The sequence below is a fragment of the Lissotriton helveticus genome, chromosome 4_1 (genome assembly GCF_964261635.1).
Source record: "Lissotriton helveticus chromosome 4_1, aLisHel1.1, whole genome shotgun sequence".
NCBI classification, from domain to species: Eukaryota; Metazoa; Chordata; class Amphibia; order Caudata; family Salamandridae; genus Lissotriton; species Lissotriton helveticus.
Genome location: NC_136063.1, coordinates 2,042,696,017 through 2,042,711,777, shown reverse-complemented (window position 1 = coordinate 2,042,711,777; position 15,761 = coordinate 2,042,696,017). Strand labels below are relative to the sequence as shown.

Genomic DNA, 15,761 nt, shown 5'->3' with positions numbered 1-15,761 from the left:
GAGTGCTGCCGCAGTTTGCGTGCCACTAGCGGTATGAGCGGTGCTGGAGGAAAAGCGTATGCAAATCTGCCTGACCAGTTCATCCATATCGCATTGCCCGGAGACTGCGGGTGTGGGAACCTGGCGGCGAAGTTTTGGCATTTTGCGTTTTCCTTTGTGGCGAATAGGTCTATCTCTGGATGAGTATTTCATCAAAATGAGGGAAGAGGAATAGGTGTCCTATCTGTTCCCCATAACTAGGTAAGTTTCATCAAAAAGGATAGGACACTTGTAACCACTTACTCCAAGAGATATATTGAAATATGATGAAAAACCCTCATAAACGTTGTGTTTTACGAGAAGCGGTATATGTTGTTCTCCGCCCCACACAAACGTTATGGCAACAGTCATTGGGTTTTTGCATTCAGTATCTTGCCAGCCTCACCCGAGGCGATCTCTGGTTTTATCGTGGCAGTGTCCAGAGAAAGTTTGAGTGACCCCACTGAAGCTGAAAAAGTGAGTAAAATAGTTTCCAGGCGATACTGTATTTTATTCAAATCGCTGGTCCACTAATTAAAATGTAAGGGTATGCTCTGGGGATAATTAGGAATCCTTAGCATAGGTCATTAGGACAGAAAAAACGTCAACATGTTTCTGCTCTCTTGGCCCGTGGGTCTAAGAGCATTCGTCAGGACAACAATAAACACACACAGTTAAAAGTATATTGTCACTATTTTGTGACAATAGTGGGTCTATACAACATAATAGTCTTACCCATGTAGGTTCTGAATAGTCACCTAGAGGATTAGAAAGGAAAAAGGGGGGGTGACAGGTGGCATTTTAACAGTTTTCTGTTAAAAAACGTGGTCATTAAGAACATGCATTGTGTTTTTTCAAAAGTTATACGCTCATGTTAGAGACATATGCAAGTTTTAGGAAACAAAACAACAAATGACATCATGGCGAGTTAAATCAAGGAGTGGTGTATCAGCGGTACGTAGTGCACAAAAAGCTAAATCATTTGTGACATTGTATAACTATTTTTAAATCATACCTCTATTTAGGGTGTACACAGAATGAACCTGGATAGGGAAAACGGAAGTATTATGAAAATACTACTCGTACCGAGTGTTTGGTGCTCAATTACCTCATGTGAGGTCTTACCTTTAGGTAATTGTTACCAGGTCCCGTCAGGAGGTACGGACTTTAAGTCCCAGGCTATAAAGATACCAAGAGGGGGGTAATTGTGAGGTTGCTGTCTGCCGGTGGCATTGGGGCAGCGAGCGGTAGGGGAAACACTCACCCGCGTTGGAAGCGTGTTCCGCGTCTTGTGCTGGCTCTGCCTCCTGGACGCTGGGAGCACGCTTCCGATGGCGTTTTCTTCGTTATCGGCCATTGCGCTAGAAAGAGGACTGCTTTGCAAATGATCGAGTGACCTGATTAAACTCAAAATTAAGCGGTTTAACTTTCTTCAAGTGCAATAATTTTCATTTTAGCGTTAATAGGGGAAAGTGTTTGTAATTACCATAACGCTAGATGGGAAGCACAACATTTGAAATTTTTTTTTAAAAAATGTGCAATGACCCCACTGCTGGAAATATGGTTGGAGCACTGAGGGGTGTATCTCCCACTCGTGCATCTGGTGGCTGTGCCTGCTGAGCAGGTCCGCCATCTGGTTGGCTTTGCCTGGGAGATGTTCCGCCATGAGGAACATGTTCCTTTGAATGGCCCACTTCCACATGCTCTGGGCTAGATGAGACAATTGTGGAGAGTGCGTGCCTCCCTGCTTCTGGATGTAATACATGGCAGTCATGTTGTCCGTCCGGATCAGCACGACTTTGTTGCACAGATGCAGCCTGAAGGCCTTCATTGCCATGAAAATTGCCATGAGCTCCAATAGGTTTGATATGCATCTTTTGCTGCTGCGCTGTCCATAGTCCCTGCACTGTATAATGGAGGACATGCGCTCCCCAACCCTGGAGAGATGCGTCCGTTGTCAGCACTATCTGTGGTACAGGCTCTTGGAACGGTCATCCCCTGCAAAGGTTTTGTGTGTTCCACCAATGCAGAGAGTTGTATGCACGACCGGTCACCAACACTAGGTCTTTCAGATGTCCTTGAGCCTGGTTCCACTGTCGTGCTAAGCACTCCTGAAGCGGACGCATGCGTAGCCTTGCGTGAGGGACTATAAAGATGCAGGCCATCATACCTATTAGCTGCATGAATACCTGCGTTGGGAGCGAGTGTTGGGGCCTGAATCTTTGAATGAGCAATTGCATGCTGTTGACTCTGGCAGAGTTTGGGTGCGCTGTCGCTGTCAGAGTGTTGATTGTCGCACCCAGGTACTGTTGTAGATGTGCGGGTTGAAGGTGTGATTTTGGGTAATTCAGTGAAAATCCTAGACTGTGGAGGAGGTGAATTGTGCGGGACATGTGGCTGGCACATTGCTGGGCTGACTTTGCCTGAACAAGCCAGTCGTCCAGATAAGGATAGACATGGATGTGTTGTCTCCGAAGATGCGACGCCACTGTCGCTAAGCACTTGGTGAACACCCTGGGGGCAGTAGTGACCCCCGAAAGGCAGGACCTTGAACTGGTAATGCTGGCTGTTTAAGGTGAACCTGAGATATTTCCTGTGTCCTGGGTGAATGGGAATGTGGAAATATGCATCTTTTAGGTCTAGGGTTGCTAGGAAGTCCCCCTGACTGAGCAATGGTAGAACTTGATGTAAAGTCAGCATGTGAAAATGTTCTGACAAGATGTACTGGTTCAGGGGTCTGAGGTCTAGAATGGGCCTGAGAGACCCGTCCTTTTTTGGGTTTAAGAAGTAAAGTGAGTACACCCCTGTACCCTGCTGATTTAAAGGCACGACTTCTATGGCCCCTTTCTGCAGCATGCAGAGTACTTCTTGCTGCAATAAGTGCATGTGCTCTGCGGACCTAGGACGGTGCCTTGGGGGTATGTTGGGTGGAATGGAGGTTAGTTCTAGACAATAGCCATATTGGATAAGGTCTCTCACCCACCTGTCTGTGGTTATGCCTTCCCAGACTGGAAGGAACTGCTGAAGTCTTCCCCCGACTGGTGTTATATGGTCGGGGGGCAGTGACAAGACGTCACTGTTTATTGGTGGCGGAGGATCTGGTATTATTATTTCCGCGTCCTCTGCCTTTGGTGCTGTTCCCACGATAGCCACCCCTATTGTTCTTGTTATAGGTGGTCTGCGTGCCCCCTCTGTTGTATTGGGCTTGCTGTGATGCTTGACCTCTGGAGGCTCCCCTGTTACCGGAGCGACGAAAGGAACCGCCCCTGAACTGTTGTGACTGCAGAGCCCCCATGGATTTTGCTGTCTCAGCGTCTTTTTTAATTTTCTCAAGGGTGGTGTCTACATCAGGACCAAAGAGAAAATCAGGGTTAACCGGCTGGTTGAGTAAAGTAGTTTGTATCTCCGGCTTAAAACCAGAGATGCGTAGCCAGGCATGCCTTCTAAGCATCACACTTGTGTTTATGGCTCTAGCTGCCGTGTCTGCTGCATCTAGCGCACACTTGATGGACGCATTTGAAATTAATTTCCCCTCCTGTATAAGCATTTCTGCTCCCTCCTTATAAGCCTCAGGCAGGTGTTACAGTAGCTGCTCTAACGTGTCGTAGTGCGCCCTATCATATCTGGCTAATAGGGCCTGTGTATTGGAGATCCTCCAAATATTTGCTGCTTGAGCTGCTACTCGCTTGCCAGATGCTTCAAAGATTTTGGATTCTTTGTCCGGAGGGGGAGCATCACCACTGGTTTGAGAGTTTGCTCTTTTACGAGCATTAGCCACCACGAGGGAGTCCAACGGGAGCTGGCCTTTGATGTACGTAGGGTCTACAGGTGCAGGCCGGTACTTCTATTCAATCCTTGGGTTCACAACCCGTGCCCTTGTGGTCTCCTTGAAGATGTCAGTAGCGTGTTTAAGGACACCCTTCAGCATAGGCAATGTTTTTACTGATCTTTCTGAAGTTAAGAAAGTATCAAACAAAAAGTCCTCCTCTACTGGGTCTGCATGCATGTCCACATCATGGTTTTTGGCTGCCCTTTCAATCAAAGCATTAAACGCAGCAGTATCTTCAGTAGGCAAGGTTGTGATGGTATAGGACTGAGTGTCAGGCGTGGTGTGTGGCTCACCAGGGTCAGTCCAGGTTTGCTGTTCATCCTGATCAGCGTCAGCAGGATAATTGAACTCATCTTCATTGTATCCCTCCCCTATATCCTCATAGGTGCGTGTGGGCGAATAGGAATAGTCTTGTTCATAGGACTCCACAGGCTCAGAAAGAACAGGTGAGGTTGCAGAGTCTCTTTTCCTTTTTAGAGGGATTTTGTATGACTCCAAAGGAGTTTCTGGAACTATTTTCCGTTTGTAAATGGTGAGTCTACCAGAATCCGAGTCGATGAACAGCTTTGACTGATTGTCATAGGAGGGTGGTTGGAACATCACATCCTCCTCAGCGGACTGAGTCCTTGAAACCGCGGACACTTTCTTGGTAGTGTCGGTGCCCTTTTGTGGCTCGAAGGTTTTTGGTCGAGCGGTTGGGGGCAGTCCATATTTAATAGGTTGTGTAGGCAGTGGAGACGAACCGACCTTTTTTGAGGGTGTTGCCGTCTTCGATCCGACCAACTTTGTAGGATCACTGGGCTGCTTGCGGCCCTGCGTCGATTCGAGCTGTCGGTGCGCAACAGGTACGCCTTTCTGCTTCGACGCGACGTGCTCTTTCGGGTCGGGGCACTCTTCGACTTGAAGGCCTTGCTGGATATCGGCGCCGAGGCAGGAAGTTTTGGATCGACAGTCTTCCTAGCTTTGAGTCCTTTGCCAGTGTCGCCATCTTTGGGCGTGGACGTCGACAGCGTCAGCACGACGTGCCTGATGGCAGAGACGGGCTTCGGCGTCCCGTGTTTCGGGTCGACGCCCCCTTGTGACACCGAAGGGTTGATGACACGTTTAGATTGGGTTGGAGCCGACGAATCCGAGGCTGTCGATCCGAGGACTGGCTTCAGCAGTTTGTTTCGATACAGTTGCTGTCGGTTTCGGTTTTGCCGCTGAAAGTGGCTGATTGACCGATGGCTCCGTAGAAGTATTCTTAGCCGGGCCTGGGCGAGGGGCTATAAAATGCGGGTAAAGATCTTGGCTAAGGCCTTCCGGCGATGCCTCGACCTGAGCCTTTGAGAGTATAGTGTCAGTATTGGACCCCGCGATTGCGGATGGGCCTTGCTCATCGCTTGAGTCGTCATCGACTGCTCCGATGGCTTCTGCGTCATCTCCTACCTCGACGATGTCTTCCTCATGGACGTAGTCTTGTTCTTCGTCCACACTATAATGTGAGTCGTGCTCCGATGCAGGGTCCGACTGCTGGTCAGGATCCTCCCGATCTGCTCCCTCGATGTCGTCTGCCCCGAAGATATTTTCTGGGTCTGGCCCTGTGTGCTGGGCCGACTGGCGCGCGGCGCGTCGAAGCCGAAGTGTTTTTTTCGACCGGAACTTGGAACAGGCCATGCAGCTGGCCTCGTCGTGGTCCGGGGATAGGCACTTATTGCACACCGGGTGCACATCGTTGTGAGGGTATTTGGAGTTGCAGACGGGGCATCTTTTGAACGGGCTCCGTTCCATCGTCGACGCTCGTCGGGGCCTAGATGTCGAAAAAGGCAATACGGCCTTCGACGTCCTGTTCGAAGAACTGGATGAAGTACAGGGCACCGAACGAGAGACAATACAGACGCCCAAAGGCCTTTTGGCCTCGCGAAAAGTATTTTAAGTATATTCCGAACTTGAGTCAAGAAAGTACATCCGAACCCAATGGCGGAAAAAAAAAATCTGAAGATGGAGTGGATGCCCATGCGCACTGTAGTCCAAGGGAGGAGCCACCTATCTCGTGATACTTCGAAGACTCTTCCAGGACAACAATGTGCAATCATCCGGACCCAACACTAGGCGGCGATCTATGCACAGATATAAATTCAGCAGCCCACATGCCTCGAACAGAGACAGTACTGCTTCATAAGGATAGGCCCAGAGCCAGAATAATCACAACACATCAATAGCAGAATGAAGGTACAATAAAAGAAGGACAATTCTGGGGAATTAAGTGGTGCCTGGCGCTAAATAGCACCAGCTGCCCAACACATTGTAAAAAGCTAGAGCACAAAACTGTTCCTCCCAAGATGGCCCCCAGTGAATATCACATGTGACAAAGTATGGGAGTTCAATTGCTGGTGTGCTAGGCATTGTGATAAAGGCTTGGAGTGAGACTGGGGTCCTAGGAATGGTCGTATTTAGGAACAGTAATGCATCTAGCACCTGAATGTGAACGGCCATGATGAATCAAGTCTGAAAAGTAAGAAGTGGTCCTTAGATTTTCTCTAAAGGGGCATATTATACTCCTTTGTCTTTAAATTAGCCACAAAAAGATTATCAAACCAACTTATCCTGCCTTCAAAGAATAAGACATTATAAAATTGTTCAAATCCAGTGCAAAAGCAATCCTCAGTTAAAATGTGGACATCATAAAAATGCTTCCTGCCCTCTCAGATATATATTTCCTCAGTTGAGAATAAGTGACATGTGTAAAAGGTGTATTCAGATCTCTGACCCAAATATGCATATCTTGATGAAAATTCTCTGGCCATGTATTCCTCAACAGAAGCTTAAGCTCTTAAATTAAGTGCCCACTTTGGTGTTGAAGGAACCATGAGTATTTACTATAATCTTGTCTCAAGGGCTGCTATGGCATAGAAATGTCCTTTGGCACCCACTTCAGAAGTGCTATACAAAGTTTAAACATCAATGTCAATATAGGCCTCAGATGGCATCATACTGTGATTCTTGTATGTCGCCTTTTATAAGATACGCTTTGGCATCAAAGAGGAAGTATTGGGCATCAAAATGGCATCTAATGGGATCACAGGCATGCAAAGTGTATAACGTATGTATTAGAAAGTCCTGAAAGATACAAAGAAGTAGAGTGCACCAAGGCTACTTCCACAAGATGCCAATTAGAAATAAAACAAGGGGTTCCTCTCTATTTTGTTTAGTCTTGTCACCACTCTCCCTAATCTTCCTATGCCTAAGGTCTGTAGACCTGAAGAGTTAACAATGTGAAAGCTAATGGTCAAGAATGTACATTATGGCAACATTCAATAGGGTAATGATCAAATAACCTAGCACTAGACACAGGGCTCAAAACAGGCCAGATGAAGATCGTCAAGTAGTACATCAGAAAAGAAAAAAAAGCATTGCTAATAAATAACATACAAAAGGCACAGCACTAGGGACTACATTTTCAAGAAAACAGGTGTATTTCGCATGAAAGCAAAACGGAGAACAGCATTCCACAAAAGGTTTTCAGACCAATTGCAAAACTACAACCCACCCAGTGTTAAGTTTGTTAGACAAACAGGTCACAAAAAGGAATCTAGGGGCATATCATCAAGAACGCATTAAAATCATCGCCGCTTTAGCGGCAGGAAACTGCCGCTAACGCGGTGATAATGGGCTTGATAATATGCCCTTGTGAATTCCCATAAAAGCCCATGTTCTGGTGTGAACATGGGCTTCTATGGGAATTCACAAGGGCATATTATCAAGCCCATTATCACCGCTTTAGCGGCAGTTTACTGTCACTAAAGCATCGATAATTTTAACGCCGTTCTTGATAATATGCCCCTTGGATTGCTGATGGGGTGTCGCATAAGTCTCAGACAGTTTAGTTCCAAACAAAAAATATTTTACATAATTATTCACAAAAGAAGCGTTTCAAAATCTTTATGAGCACTGAAGATTAATACAGCATTACTTCTTTCTTCGAATGCTGTTAAAAAACACTCTCTCTAATGAGCATGCTGCTGTCAGAGCATTAATCGGTACACCTGACAAGTTCACCATTGCAGACCTACCCATGAATTGCCCACAGGAAACCCAACGCGTTTCGGCACCCAATATACATTGGTAACGTGACCAAGGCGTGTTGGATGCCGAAACTCGTTATTTTCCTGTAGCTACTACGTACAAAATAAAATAGAATTAATGTCTTTAAGACTGCCAGACTGAGGTTTTTCCTTGAAGAGTAAGTCTCGGATTTTTTTTGCCCAGAGTGTGTTGCTATTTGTATATAGGTTCCTCACCCGAACCAAAGCCGGGGGGGGTCCCAGCTTGAGGTGCAGCGTTTCTGATTATATACATATACAAATAAATACACATATAACTGTACACACACATATTTTACACACAGCCACATATCTACAGACATGCAGGTCAAGGTTTAAAGAAGAAATATACGGAGTACATTTTTCTATGATAACTTTAAAGGTTTAATTATTTTACCTCGCCCAGTTTATTCTGGATCCATAGAAATGTCTGTATATTTCTTTCAATGTCCCAGTGTTTTTCTGCAGGGCACTCCCCATCTTCTACATGAATTGAACACATAGGCCTCTGATCATCTAAAACCTGAATATGAAAAAAGTGTTTTTTTAAAGGTAAAAGTAACGTAATCAATTAATGATATTAATATTTTAAATTAAGCAACAGCCTTAATTCTCATTCTTATGGTAATGTAAACGAATCTCATTAGGGCCACATTTGATGACAACCATTATCACCACAGGGATTAATAAGGCCACCATATTAACATCAAGGAGGACACAGGAAGAGGAAATAAGAAAAGTAACAGATAGTTATATGACATAAGTAATTAAAGTCTTTCAAAAGCTATGCAAAGAGTGAGGTAGTAGCATGTTAGAAGTTTGTGGTGTGAATACAGACGTTCTGAAATGAGGCTTCCAGCCTCAGACTGACAGGACTGGGCCTTTTTCTATTAACCAATCAAAAGGCATATAGGCATATGCCTGATGTTTCCGAGTGTATTTCAGGTATTCCATATTTGGGGAGACTTGATTGCTCTATTTTTTGCCAGAACTGCTCTGGCATGACTCACAGAATGGTAAGGTAGAATGCTCAAGGTTGGGCAGAGCAGAATGCCTAGGATTCTGTGCATTTCCTCTTAGTGTAGGCTGAACAGAATGATCCTGGATCATATTCCAACGCTCCCACTCATGTTCAGTGTACTGTATTTCTCTAGATAGGTTTTACTCTACAAATACCCTTATATGCAGCCATGCAATACGAAATAAGGAAATGTATTTCTATGGGACACGTTGTAAAAAGAAGTCATAGGGAAGCCATTGTCTACTCTAGACTGTATGAGTTGAAACCCTGTTTTAGGAATCCCATCCCAAACGTCTCTCATGCCACATCAGAGACACCAGACTATTGACCCATTGCTGCTTCCTTGGGAAACCTTCTTGAGCTCATGACAACTGTACAGCTTAACACTGGAGAATGCTTTAGAGAATGCCCAGAGCTTAGGGCTTGTAACTCCCCTTAAATTACTACTGATGCACTGACTGTGCTTTCTTACAAAGAGTTGGCTATTCAACAGAAGTCCTCCTGGCATTCATATGAGTGCCTATGTCTTCTGTCGATTTGGAGCAAAGGGGAATAACTGGTGGCGTGGCCTATATTCGGCAACTGTTGCCCCACGTTTCCATATTTCATCTATTTATTAATTACAACTGTATTCTGTTTATACAAACAGTTTATTTCAGCATATTCACACATATTCTACTGAGGCAAAATCAGAATGAATTTAATGTTTTATTATATGTTGGAAGTCTGAGATGGTACAAAACTATGCCTTCAAAAAACTCTGGTGTTATTTTGTATTTCCGACAGGGGTTTCTATCTGGCAGTGTGGACAATGAGATACAGTATGGCTTTCTGCACATTAACAGGTGTGTAGCAAAGTGGAGGAATATGCCTTTTCTGCTTGTTAAACTTTGATTTTTGTTTTTTTCTGCACTACAATTTTGCTTTGCTGATATTAGGAATTTTACTGTCACGTTGCTATTCAGTTCAAGAGTTTGTGTGCTCTGGCCATACAATGGTATTGATAAACCGGTTCAACCCCTTTGGCCTATTTAACTTTCCTGTAAGGCTATAGTTAATTATAAATGCACCAATGGCATCAGCGTTACAGTTTATGTATGTACTGCAGTGTGTATTTACACCATCCACACATAACAGTAATATATGGCCCCAGAGAGCACCTCTGTGCTCTGGCTGGGCTTCAGTCTAAAGGCACTGCAGTAACTCATTGCAGGGAAATGTGTGTTGTTTCTGTAATAAAACATATTTTAGATATTATTAGGCCACCCTAACGCCTACCCATGTAAGCCCACAGGTCAAGGTTCCCAATACACATTAAAAGTGGCACAACATATATTTGAGGTTAATAATGCCCTCACAGTGTGACAGCCTAAAAGCCTTTTCAAATGTGGGTGTTTATACAAGAATTTTCAGACAAGCTATTTTCCGCTTAGTTTTAAAAATCTAAATTATTTAATTTGATGTAAAAACAATATTTTATAACATTAGTAAAAAAAGTAACTTACTAAAAATGTGATTTGGGCTGTCTGAGCCATAACTGCGTCAAAGCAAGTTTTGCCACTTATCAGACCTCCAGAGGCCAAAACAAATTCCTGGCTGGAGTTAAAGGCTCTGCCTACCAGGGGACAAAAATCTGGCATCTGGACCCAGGGAGGAAGAGATGTTATCAACAACTGGCTGCTTAGCAGTGATTAGATATCTGGGAGGTGTACGAGACAGCAGCAAAACAAAGTGTTGTATAGCATTTTAGGACCCTACTGTAATTTTCGCGATTCATGCCCTTATAGAGGTATAAATCACCATATCCTCAAACAGGCAAAGAAATCATAACCATATTTAGACATAGCTCATGCAGTCCAAATACGACAGGGCTACTTCCACTAGTTCCGAAAATCCACAACGATTTCTTGGAAAACTCTGCTTCAGCAGCTAGGGACTTCCCCTTGCTCGAATACTGACTTGTCCAAGAACTCATGGAGTTTTCAAAGAACTGAGACTCTTTAATGATGTTATTATGTCCACCTTTACGTATAACTCGGCACCTTCAAGGTATAAATATGCCCACACTTGCCTTAGCAAACACACGGTGGTTTGGAGCAGTTCGACTATCTACTTGCCCGACGCATCTCGCTACAGCAAGTGCTGAAGGAAGCCGACCCTCCAGCAGACGCACAGAGAGACGCTGTCTTTTCTCTTGCCAAGAAATCCAGCTCCAGTGTTTCCAAGATACCCTTGCGGGTTGTTGGATAATCAAGTCCTGAGCCTGACCTTCATTCTAAACCAAGGTACGGAGCTAATTAGACCCGTAGAGAAATCTTGGATAGATTCTTGGCAAAGAATACTACATTTATGCTACACCTCACTTACTCCTTCCCTCGTACTAGGCTTAGGTTAGGTACATCGGGGTAGGCGTATTTTAGACGCACAAGGTGAGTACTTTTTAGCCTCTGTTATTTATGTATGTATTTATCTATGGTCTAGGAATCATACAATGCTCTTGCAGTATTACTTTATCCTACTCTTTTTACTGTACGCATTATACTTTGCAACCAGTATTACGATTGTAGCAGTTCATTTCTTCTGCATGAGAAAGAAGATTGTTCAATAAATACTCTTATTGAAAACACCCGTCTATTTCTCTGCACCTCTGATGAAACGAAGCATGCACGAATGACTGAGTAAAATATCTATCTATTGCTTCCACGACTCTGAAGATCAGTTTTATCTTGGGGAAACAAAGTTGTCATGTTTATGCGGTTGTCAGAAACTAAATCCTTTCTTGTGAACACGAGAAAGTTTCTACTGACCTCTGAGCTAGCTGGCACTCACAATTAAGTCTAATATATTTCGATAGAGACCTAGACTACATAAGTCCTACGTCACATCTATAGGATATATTATTCCAATGCGCAGAGCCTATTGGGAATATAGGAACTACACTACAAAAGGATGGCCTTAACTCTTGTTTAGACTTGTTGATCTCAAATGGGGTGAAAATATCAGCTTCCAGCTGACCAGCCCCCATAGCTTTTGGCTCCACCTCCAGAAGAAGAGAGAACCAGAAGAAGAGAGAACCAGTTCTGATTCCAACAAAGGACAGGAGAGCTATTCTAAATAGGGAAGTGCCATTGCGGAACTCTTTTGGAGGGAAAGAGGATTCAAACATCTTGAATTTAGAGCTTCTGGGCAATTTTACAGTGAAGCAAAGAGGAAGTACAGCAAAAGGTGGTGGGGATTGGTTGCTTAGGAAGATAAGACTGCATAAGATAAGACTTGCACTTTACCACCAGTCTTCAAAACATGAATTATTGGACCAGGGAAGAGTACACCAGAAGAAGGCTCTGCTAGAAAAAGGAAGATTCCTGACCCCCGACTCATGCTGGAAGAAGAGGACTCGGGAACTCCTGACCCCTGCTGGCACCTAGGAGCTGGAACTGCCATCGAAGAGTCAGGTGGACGACTTGTTTGCCTGTTCCATGTACACAAAAAGCAGAAGGAGCCCTGGCTCCAAAAGACCCCAACTGAGGACTGGGCCATGCAGGAGCCCTGGCTGGGTAAAGTTGATGCTTACAATCCTGTCCCGAGGGACAGAGTGCCTTCGGAGTTACTGGTAAGAGGTTTTCTACCACTCGGAGAAAAGTGGGGCTTAGTTACTTTTTCCACCTGTGGAGGACCAGGAAAAAGTGGTGAGGATTGCGCAGGAAATTTGTACCCAAGACAGACAAGAAATCCAGGGTTTTCCCACCTAGATTTTTTTTCTGCCCAGTATACGCTTCAGAGGGAACTTATGGTAAAGGTATCTGGCCTCATGGAGCTCTTCCCTACTACAACTTGATGCGTTGCGCCAAAGGAGCATTTTGAGAACCAAAAATACTAAGTCTGAAGGTAAAACCCTGAACCGGAGCAAGGGGGCAAATCAATCCCAGCAATGAAGCGACCTGTGTATGCTTGAAATTCAGCCTTTCCTTGCTTGGGGCTTTGGTGTCAAAACCAATGGCTTCAATGGGAGCTCAATGATAATATTTCTGACATCAAGTGAGCCTCACTGGCCTCATCCATGGACTGTCCCCACAGAAGAATTTTGAGTGCTGTTTCAGGGACTAAGTCCTAAGTTACAATGTTTGTCTGGGATGACCCACTTGGTAGATCAACCCCCTGCTCCACTGCAGTCACTTTGAAATGGCTACTATGTCTTGATCAACTGTGAACTGCTATTCAATGGTGAATAATTTTTTCTAGGCAAATTTTTGTCTCAAAACTGGAAAAAAAATAATCTCTGGTTTCCCTTAACCATATTAAAGTCACACTTTTCGGGACTTTAGTATGGTTGTTCGTGCTTGAACGTGAAATACATTTCTTGGGAAATTGTATGCTTCATGTACCAGTCCTAAAAGGGGTCGAGCTGAGATCCTTAAACAAATGTGTTTTGGCTTAACCAGGCTGGGTTTATTAAGTAGTAGCCACCCCTCCCAAATTAGTAGGTCAATTACTGACAAGTTGGAAGTCAGCTTTTTTCCAACAAGGCTGTGAAAAGTTTCTTAATTCTCTGCCTCACATATCCTACTCTTCTTTGAGAAGCACATTGTTGTATAGGTGAAGAGCATAAGGATGTGCTCGCAGGGCATGCTCTCTCAGCTCAGGCAGTGGAGAACTGTGCATCGCAGCACTAATATTTAAGAAAGAAAATCAGGGCAAAGGCCAATTTAAACATGAAGATTTTACTGCACAAAGGAATAATCTATGGTATCTTAACTTAAGGAAAACACAGAATGAAGGTGGCTCCCAACTCTTCTGACCTGCTGCCATCCAACACCTATTAACCCTAAAACTCCACCACATAATATACCTTATGTTACAATATACACAAGACATTTGGCATCCTGGTGAGAAATGTACCACATAAATAACTAAATATATAAATATTGTTTACCTGTAAATTAGATATTGTTGCTGTCCAGCTGCCATGCTTCCATTCGTCACACAGCATTCTTGTCACTGTAGACCACAGATGAGATCCAGGCATGTGGTTATTCATATTGCTGCTTTCCTTAAAAATTAAATGACTCCGTTAAACAAAAATTAGTATCTGAGCTGTGCATGTTTTAGTAGAAACAGACAAAATGGAATAGAATGCCGGCTGAATGAATGAATGTATCCCCACTCCCCTGTACAGCACAGCACCATAAACTAAGTTGATTCAGTGACTTTTGACTGAAGAAGAAGTGCCACATTTCATCAATGAAAAAATAATTTCTGTTCAGCTTGTTCTCACAAATGAATGAATACTGTGACCGGGTCTGTTTCATTTCTTCAATTTTATCGCATGCTGACTTGCAAACTCATCTCTTTAGTGGCTGAAGTTTTTGACATGCGCAGAACCGTTGTATCTGGCTCCTATACAGTCTGATATATATATATATTTGTTGTTTATAATCTGGTCACTGCCATATTAACATTGATGCTTACAGCAGATGCTAGAATGTCAATATATGAATCAAAATGATTGCTATTCTTATTTCGTCTTATTGGGAATTTAGTGTCGCCAACTTATAAACTCATATCAAGTTGGTGATTTGGTTCTATAAAAAACCCTATATTTTGCCATAGTATGGAAAGCCTTCATGACAGTTCTATTAGGCCAGAGGTCAAGCCGATCTGCTGTAAACCAGCCCCATTCGGGGGTTGCTCAATGGTTCCTAGAGTGACTTTTAGCCCGGAATTGTTTGTCATTCCTGGGAAAGGTCTATGACGGAGAACAGCTATACAGTTATTTCTCACTAAGGAAGGTATGCATATTAAGAAACTTTACTTATAAGGTTGCTATTTCCTGCTTCTGATACATTTGAACATAGTGCTTAGGGGTAGCAAAAGGGTGTTAGGATGCTGGGAACATACTAACCACGATAGGTCTGTGTAGTGATCAAGTCCACACAGGTTCAGGTGATTCAAAGATGTTTTATTCAAGATGGTACAATATCACAGGAAGACCATAGCAAGACTAGAACAAGACCCCACTAGGAGCAGCCAGCAAGCAGCTCAGCCCAGTCAACTGTGACTTATTTGACTCACAACATTCCATACCATGTCATCTCTGTAAGATTCTACAGGCAGGGCATGCATTACATTGAAGTCAGGATATAACATATCCCCCTTTCTTCCAAATAAATAAAACAACAACAATGAGAGAACAACCATCGAAAGAAGAGCAATGAGAGAACAACCATCTAAAGAAGAGCAACACGAGCGAAATCAAGAAACAGAGTAAAAAGGAAACCAAACATAGAAATCATCCTCCCTTCTATACACAACAGAAAATAAGAAAAAAAACAACATCGGAGAAGTGAAGGAAGCTAAAAAGACTGCCCCAAACACACCCACTGGCCAGAACAGGAATAAAAGGAGGCTGAAAGTGAAGACAGGGTTACAAACTGAGAATGAACGCAGGGAAAGGAACCATGACAGAAAAGCAGAGGAAGGTTCAGAATCCACAAGAGAAACGAGAAGAAGACCTCAGAAGGAAAACAGAAATGAAGAAAGAAACAAGGAAGATGGGGAAAAGTAAGAGAGGATTCCTCATCCAAACACCATTATCAAAATAATACCACAAGAATGTAATACAAAGATAACAGTGTATATCTTACAAAAGAAAATTAAATATAAACCGTACATACCTAGCAATGAAAGCATGAAATGGGTAAAACGTAAGCTAAGTATGTAAACTCGAATGCATGGGTGAGAATCCATGACGAATCTCTTGGGATGGAGATGCGTTGTGCACAAAACTGGGAATACTACCCATACACACCCTATG

At 43.7% G+C, this 15,761-nt stretch overlaps 1 protein-coding gene across 5 annotated transcripts in view; it reads right to left on the bottom strand.

Annotated features, from left to right (window-relative positions):
* The window catches only part of LOC144829498 (uncharacterized), a 458,194-nt gene that overhangs the window by 242,434 nt on the left and 199,999 nt on the right, over positions 1 to 15,761 (bottom strand). For all 5 annotated transcript variants that reach the window (XR_013610683.1, XM_078688691.1, XM_078688692.1 and 2 more), the window contains 2 exons: positions 13,881 to 13,997; positions 8,327 to 8,452 (listed from right to left, as the gene is read on the bottom strand). Coding sequence is in view for 4 of the 5 variants with exons in the window: in XM_078688691.1 (XP_078544817.1) it covers positions 8,327 to 8,452; positions 13,881 to 13,997 (243 nt within the window). In the remaining variant the exon portion in view is untranslated. The remainder of the gene's footprint in view (positions 1 to 8,326; positions 8,453 to 13,880; positions 13,998 to 15,761) is intronic.